Source organism: Hippocampus zosterae, chromosome 7 (genome assembly GCF_025434085.1).
Source record: "Hippocampus zosterae strain Florida chromosome 7, ASM2543408v3, whole genome shotgun sequence".
Classification (NCBI taxonomy): Eukaryota; Metazoa; Chordata; class Actinopteri; order Syngnathiformes; family Syngnathidae; genus Hippocampus; species Hippocampus zosterae.
Window position 1 is genome coordinate 18,315,824 of NC_067457.1, and position 7,915 is coordinate 18,323,738.

A 7,915-nucleotide genomic window follows, 5' to 3' on the forward strand; every position below is an offset into this window, starting at 1 on the left:
AAAAGAGTAAAGACAAACACGATGGGAGAAAAAAAAAATAGTGTTCCGGTATTTAGAACAGAAGCACTTTTGTATCGCTAGAGATGGTCAACAATTAAAATGCTCTTTTCGGATCACCATCATTTGTCCCTCGGCTATAATAAAAGATACAATTGAGATCAATTTATGAAAAGTGCTGCTATTTATGTTTCTTTTATATGCGTATGGTGATAAACAATGAGTACTCGATAGAACTAGAGCTCGATCACACCACAGACTTCATGAACAGTTTATTCCATGTCAGAGTTGATGTTTTATTAATCATGGCAATATATGTTTGCATGATTGTGTCGTGCGCAGTGCTACTTGTGATGCAACTGATGCAACAGTAAACCGTCACTGATCAAGTACGGAAGCACAGTTTGGTATACGTGTTAATGTCAGAGTGCAGATGAAGTTATTTTGATGAATCGTAACAGGTCCTATGACTTTTCAGTGACAAACACCCGCTTTTTTTCCCTTCCCCTTTCAAAGATCATTACATGACTTTTAGTATATCCATGTTCCATCGTGCTCCAAGAAAACCACTCCTGTTGTTCCCATGGCAACTGGTGGAAGAAATGTACTCTTGCAATGTAGCCGACAGGTGAAGGACGAGTACCTAACTGATATTTCCGCCTTTCAGAGTTTTACACGTGATCTGTCCGAGTTTGGTCATCAGCAAGTTGTCTTTCCACTGAGCTGCGCACTCCTCTGAGATCTTCAGGTCAACCTGAAAAGGAAGGCAGAATAGTGGTGAAGAAAAAAAAAAGACTACATAATTCCAGGGGCAGCTTGGTTGTTTGAGAACAAAAAAAATGGGGGCTCATATTTCTGCTCTGGTCTTCCTGTGTGGAGTTGGCATATTCTCCCGTTGCTTGCATGGCTTTTTGTAGATGTTTTTGTCCAAAAAAAAAACGTACATGTTAGGTTTACTGCGGACTCAATCTAAATGTTCTTGAATTGTAACCCAATGGATTGTCCTGCGATTGACTTGCGACCACTTCCTACCTCTCACCCACAGTCAGGTGGTAAGCCAGCTCAAACGCGGCCCTGATGAGTACAAGCACTTTAGAAAATGGATGGGCAGATGTTAGCCCAACGGTCTCACTTGTAATTTCTCCCACACTTTCTTCTTCGGGTTGAGTCGGTCATCTGGTTTGCCTGCCTCGTATCCTTCTACAAAGACCCGGTCCCCTGGTGAGGAACCCTCAGGAGGATCAAGTGGCTCCACTCTCCTGGGCTCTCCTTCACTACAAACAACCCAAACACAAAACAAAGTGAGGAGGAGAAAGAGGAGGGAACTCAAAAGTAAAAAAAAAAAAAAGACACGTTGGAATACATGGAAGCACAGAGCAGCATGGCTTGCGACTCAATCCCGCGCATCTTCTGGGGTTTGAGGTTGCACAACACGAGCACCAATCGGTCCTGCAAGTGCTCTTGGGAGATGTAGGCGACAAGGCCGCTGACCACAGTCCTGGGCTCCGCTTCGCCAACGTCGATCTTCTCCAAATACAGCGAATCGGCGTCCGGATGCTGACAGTTGGAGAACCAAAAAAAAAAAAAAACAACAACATAAACGGGAGAAAGCCTAATACAACTGGTACTTTTTTGCTGTCATTTAAATACATCATTTTCAGAATAAAATGAATACGTTTGAATAAAAATGTGAGTACGGTAATTTGAACGAATAAGTGAGATGCCATTGCAATCAATTCATGTCTTACTTTTTCCACACTGACAACTTTCCCCACACGGATGTCCAATTTAGATGGTGCCAAATCCTGGTCATCTCCTCCCGGACCATCGCCTCCTCCTCCTCCTCCACCGCCTCCTACTCCTCCTCCTCCTCCCGTCAACTTGGCGCCCTTTCCTGCTCCTTCTGTAAAGACAAATGTGTGACTACGAAGCTAACCGATATCCGTTCACAAGAGAATATACAACACTGACTCGTCTTTGTCGTAGGGTAAGCATCGTTGGCCAGTTTGCGCAGTTCGGCGGACTCAAACTTCTTTCTGATTGGCTCCAGCAGCTCGTTGAGGGCCTCCTCCACAGAGGCCTTCAGGTCTCCGGGGTGAATCAGCTAGCGAGAAATGAACTTGAGTCCTCCGAAGGAGAGCCTGAACGAAGCGAGTCCACAATTTACCTCTGTGGCAAAGTCTTGCTCCACTTCCTCAAACGCCGTGTAGACTTTGTTTCCACCGAACTTGGCGTCTCTTTTGATGGAGAACCCTAAACAGAGTCGGACCTTTTTTCCCCCCCACTTTTTCAATAAATGGCGCATTTCATACACATCAGATGATGTGTGTCATACCTCCACGAAGAGGGAAGAGCACAAATTTGACAAAGGAGAGAACCCCATTGTTCTGGATGTTTCCCGGCTCACAGAAGACCTTTTTTAGCTTCTTCTTTAGGTCTACCTTGGAGTCCAGCAGGTCCACCTTGGAGTCCTTTCACGGAAAAGCAGCAGCCATTACAAATGAAATACACACTTGAAGTCGGTCCAGTACTACTAGTTGCACTCTTACTTCCTCTGAGGAGCTCATCTTGGCGCCGGTCAGTCCTGGTACCATTGGGTTCATTAGATGGACGCGCTTGGCATAGCCCATGGGGGGGAGGTACTGCCGAAAAGTGAAATAAAATAATAAGAAGAACAACAACAATAAACAGTGGCATTCTACAAATTAACCGTTTTTTTAACCTACACTAAGGCAGTCGTCAAGTCATGATAACAATAAATATTCATCGAAAACATCATTCGAAATAATTGCTCAAAAGGAGCAGAACATGTGGCACCTTCTCGGCAAAAGTGAAGATCTTCCTTTGGTCCACTCCTCCAAATTGGGCGTCCACCTTCAGGTACTCCTCATCCAGCGCCTGAGGAGGGGAAATATTTTGGGATACATTTCCAGACCGGCATTCGTCACTCTGATTAAAGAGTTATGACGTTTTTTTTTTCTATCACCTGCAGTCCTGGATACAGGAGACCACTCAGCAGAGCATGCTCCACCTGCTTGACCACCTCGGCGCCAGCCTTTTTGGCATCGTGCTCGGTCACCATAGAGGACAGGCGGTACACATCCAGAGTGTACTCTCTGACACACATGAAATCAAAGACCCAGAACATTATTCTGAGGGGTTGCTCAAAAGTCTAATCGCAAATTAGGGACATTGGTGTCGTTCCGACGCATGAAAATGGTTCTATAAATGAGATTTGGATTGGTTTATTGATTGATAATTAATCTGGATAAACCCTCTGAGGGGAGAAAAATGAGCAATTGGTAATTACGGGTTGACATTTGTTGTGACGAGAATGTTGGTATGCCGGCGTGAGCTACTTTTCTTGTTCCGTATGTGTTTTTGTATGTGACACGGATGCGTTGGCTCAATAAAGGTTGGTTATCACTGCTCAAAGACCGACCTACTGAGCTGGTAGTCAGTTCCTTTCACAAACTTCAGTTTCTCCAAGGGTACACCGATGCTCTCCAACATGGCCTTAATGACTTCCTCATAGTACTTCACCCGAAGCTCCAGCAGCTCCCAGGGAGCCTTCATATTGTCGAGGAAGGCATGCAAATCCGCAAACAAAATGGTGACCTGAATAAGGAAAGCAAAAACAGAGATTTAAGCCTTTTGTAAGGAGATGGCGGGCAAGTTTTAGAGCACACACCTCACATCCAGCTTTGAGGAAGTCTGCTATCTTGCACATGGGAACGAAATAGGCCACATGCGGCTTGCCTGTGGTGGCAGTTCCCCAGTACACCTTCAGCTCCCTCTCCTGAAGGATCTGCTTCAGCTTGTCTTCCCCGAGTACCTCCTGCGTGAAACGAGCAACAAGGAAGTCATCACGACACAGCTGTCTCACTGAGTGACCATGCGCAACTGTGACCCACCTGCAGGTTCCTGGTGATGAGGTGCAGCTTCTCGTCAGAGCTTAGCTGGGTCGCCATGGTGAGAGGCCTTCCGACTACAACCACAAAGAGCTTGAGGGGGACAAATCATGGGAAATTGATTTTTTAAATTGATTGTATAGCGGGACATTTAGCAAACACAATATTAAACAACCAAGCAAATTTCACACTCCCATTTCCACCTATGGACAATTTACAGTGTTTGGTTAACCTTTTGAGCGGACAGTCAATTCAACAGAGTACAGTACATCCAGAATCAAGAGTCGAACCTCCAAACAATGAGTCTGCAATGCTGTTTAATGTATGAGGCTAGATTAGGTTTAGATAGATAGATAGATAGATAGATAGATAGATAGATAGATAGATAGATAGATAGATAGATAGATAGATAGATAGATAGATAGATAGATAGCAAAGGAATTCACATTTTTTTTTGGGGGGGGGCATTACTTACGCTTATAAAAATCAAAATGTGCCTTCTATATCTACATGTGTTTGCCGATATATATTACAATGATTTTACTGTTAACATGATTGTAATAAAAGCTGGGCTCGAGGGAACGTATAACATTTTTGATAGGTTTGCTTTTAAAAGGTAGCATGAGGCAAGCTAACGCGGACGAATGGTACATTTCGGTTGATACTAATGAATAAGCACAATATTCAATTATAACAGGTATAAATTCACTTGGGTTGTCAGTTTAACAAAATGTAGTAACGCGAGTTAGCAGTGATGTTCGCTAGCTGGCTAGCAACAACGCCATGTGCAACAACATGAAACACGTGTCGTTTCGGGTCCCAAGCGCAAACGTCTTACCCATAATGACTTCAGCACACCTAGAGGACACTTTACATAACCAAACAATTATGTTGTCCAGTTTATACGACCTACCTCAAGAGCTAAAGCGGCGTGCAGTGAATGAAAAAGCAACCGGCTGGTGGAAGCTGTCAGAGGGTTGCATCAGCGATCGATTGGGTCCACTCTCAGGAAAAGCAGTCGAAAGCCGAGCTGATGATTTTTCGACGAGGTTTGTTTATAAAATTAAAACTGTGATCGAAGTTGTGTGTCGTTTAATTGACTTTTATATTTATTATCATAATAGCGTACATATGATTATTTATATCATAGAGAGTGAGCCAATAGTAGGTCTTTGTATTACCGATTCGTCTTACTGTTTATTGTGTATGTTAAATCACTCAATGTACAGCACTTTGTATGCAGCGATGGCTGTTTGAAAGTGCTCTATAAATACTGTTGACTTGACTTGTAGTTGTGACTTCGATCATGGTCATACGCCATTCGATCGTTTTTTACACTCCGTTTACACATTTTAATGTCTAAATTGATAATGGAAATGTATTTGAGTCGAAAACGAAACAACGGACTATTAAGCAGTATTGGCCAGGTACCGAAGGAAAGGCTAAAAGGAAGGATACGTCATAAAAGTGGAGACTGCAGGAGCGAAGACAGAAAGGTAAGCAAAGTGAACAAAAAATAATGAGGTATGAAGTGGAAGGAAAGAGGTAAGGAATGAAGGCAGAGCAAACTACGGCAATTAGGAAGTGGAAGGAAGGAGGAAAGCCAGAAAGAAAGAGGAAACTATGGTACAATGAAATGTTAGCAAGTAGGGATTTCAGGAAAGCAAGTTTAAGCTAAGTAAGGAAGATAGAACGGAGATAAGATCAGCAAGGAAAGAAAATACATTTACGGTGGAAGAAATTAGTTAAAAATAAGACAGCAAAAGCAAGTTTAAGCAATAAAACAAGTCTTTCAGATTTTCCCAATGCATACTGTATTTAATGCAGCTACGGAGGCAAGGAGGCTCAAACAAAATAGGAAAACAAAAGCACGACTGCCAGTAATTCCTCAAGGCACCATTATTATTTATTACAACATTAAATATTTGACATGTGAACATGATACGGACGAGTTCGTACTGTCCAACAAGTTGAAGGAGGCGATTACAAGTCCGGCTCCAGGCGTGGAAGCACCGGGAGGATGAGGTTGCCGAACGCCGAATCTTGGGTGATGAAGAAGCCGGACGAGTGTCCGTGGGCGTGCTGGAGGGCGGCCTTCTGCTGGGCTGCGATGTGCTGCAGCTCCGCGCTTTCCTTCGCGTCCTTCGTCGCGCCGCCTCTGCAGGTCAATGGCGTGTTGGCCCCGGGATCGCTCAAGGATTGAGTCTGAAGCAGCCGCCGCTTCTCCTTGTCCAACTCGGCCAGGATGGCAACGCGGGTGTTGGTGGGAAAGCCTGGAGGATTGGCGGCGGTCATTTTAGCGTGGCTTGCACGGTTAGAGTGACAAAGAATCAAGAGTAAATTACAAAATCCACACTTTTTTTCTGGGGGCGGGGGGCGTAATCTACTTTACTTCCGTAAATAAATATGGAACTTCCGTTCCGTGTATGTGCTCTTCGTGTATTAACAGTAGAGCATTATCGCCACCTGTTGGTTGGAGTACAGTTAGCTCGGGTGTGCCGAATATAGTGAGTTGTATTATTTTGTCATTTTACGTTAACTGTTCTTTTGATGGCAGCTCTTGTTGTCTTGTCTATTTGAGAGGGAAGAAATTTAATCTGTGCTGTATGTTGCACGTACAGCGCATTTGTCAATAAAGTTGTACTTCGTCTCTTCTCATTGTGGGTTTAGCGTTAATTGAAACCGCCCCGTCAATAAAGTGCTGTAGTGTGATTATAAATGACAATTATCTTTCGTAATTTTGTATCAATGGGGCGTGATGAATGGGTTTGGAGTAGGCGTTGTTACAGTAAACAGACACCAGATGTCGTAAATTCAAACGTAAACGAAGAAACTTGCAGATTGAAGCGATTCGTGAAATTCGATTTCGTTATATGTACATATATTGTTCATTATTTTTTTGCCTGACATTTAGTTGTGTTTAGCCTTTCAAATAAAAAACAAAAACAAATCCTGCCTTATGTTTTAGTATGTGTTAGGTTTCTCATAAGAGCATTAAAATTCCAAGTAAATTATCAGGCTTCACTTTTAAACATTCAAACATGGCAGGCTTGGTGTCCAGCATTACCTGCCTCAATCAGTCTGTTTCCAAGTTCTAATCTCAAGAGTTCCCCCAGTGTTTGCATGAGTTTTCACGAGGTACTTGAACTCCCTCACACTTTCATATTAAATTCACTATAATTTTATTTTCCATAGTTGCAAATTTCTGTGTGAATTAGTGGTTCTCTGTATGTGAACTGGGCGGGAAAAAAATATCAAATTTTCACACTTCATTTTTCCAACATTTAGTGTTTTCAATCTTTTTCCTTCTTAAATAAACTACAGAAAAGTAGAACAAAACATTTGCAACCACAAATATCAAAGGTATTTACAAATTTACGTACATTATAAACATATGAACAGTCTTGTACACAAGGCGTGTGTGCTTATGTATACTCTATATGTACGTGTCTCCGGGGGATTTAAGATCACACATTTGGTTCACAGCCTCATGAAAGTGTCACACAAGAGAGAAAAAAAGTTCAATTTAACTGCAGTCCCACAACTCAAAAAAATGTCAACAATGACCATATGATGAACAAAGGTTACAGTTGGGGGCAGCCAGTGGTTAGCACGTCGGCTTCACAGTGCAGAGGTACCGGGTTCGATTCCAGTTCGAGCCTCCCTGTGTGGAGTTTGCATGTTCTCCCCGGGCCTGCGTGGGGTTTCTCCGGGTGCTCCGGTTTCCTCCCACATTCCAAAAACATGCATGGCAGGTTGATTGGACGCTCTAAATTGTCCCTAGGCGTGAGTGTGGGCGTGGATGGTTGTTCGTCTCTGTGTGCCCTGCGATTGGCTGGCAACTGATTCAGGGTGTCCCATGCCTACTGCCCGGAGACGGCTGGGATAGGCTCCAGCACCCTCCCGTGCGACCCTAGTGAGGATCAAGCGGCTCGGACAATGGATGGATGGTTACAGTTGGTTGAGACGACATAGCATCATGTGCGGCATCCTTTACAAATTAGGCA

The 7,915-nt window shown here is 43.5% G+C and overlaps 2 protein-coding genes across 3 annotated transcripts; both read right to left on the bottom strand.

Moving 5' to 3' along the window:
* Positions 1-256: 256 nt before the first annotated feature.
* yars1 (tyrosyl-tRNA synthetase 1) lies at positions 257-5,023 on the bottom strand. 2 transcript variants are annotated; one of them, XM_052070356.1, is made up of 14 exons: positions 4,822-5,023; positions 3,912-3,985; positions 3,689-3,835; positions 3,440-3,615; positions 2,984-3,113; positions 2,815-2,895; positions 2,547-2,639; positions 2,333-2,468; positions 2,165-2,250; positions 1,969-2,101; positions 1,746-1,900; positions 1,361-1,554; positions 1,130-1,271; positions 257-751 (listed from the first exon to the last, which is right to left on the bottom strand). In XM_052070356.1, exons 2-14 carry the CDS (start codon positions 3,966-3,968, stop codon positions 641-643), a joined length of 1,641 nt encoding a protein of 546 aa, XP_051926316.1. In that variant the 5' UTR covers positions 3,969-3,985; positions 4,822-5,023; the 3' UTR covers positions 257-640. The 2 variants fall into 2 exon arrangements, with proteins under 2 accessions (XP_051926316.1, XP_051926314.1); XM_052070354.1 differs by having other exon boundaries at positions 3,912-4,001; positions 4,822-5,022.
* Positions 5,024-5,763: 740 nt separating this feature from the next.
* Positions 5,764-6,588, bottom strand: LOC127603801 (SOSS complex subunit C-like). The gene has a single exon (XM_052070418.1). It carries the CDS (start codon positions 6,201-6,203, stop codon positions 5,892-5,894), a length of 312 nt encoding a protein of 103 aa, XP_051926378.1. The 5' UTR covers positions 6,204-6,588; the 3' UTR covers positions 5,764-5,891.
* Positions 6,589-7,915: the final 1,327 nt, after the last annotated feature.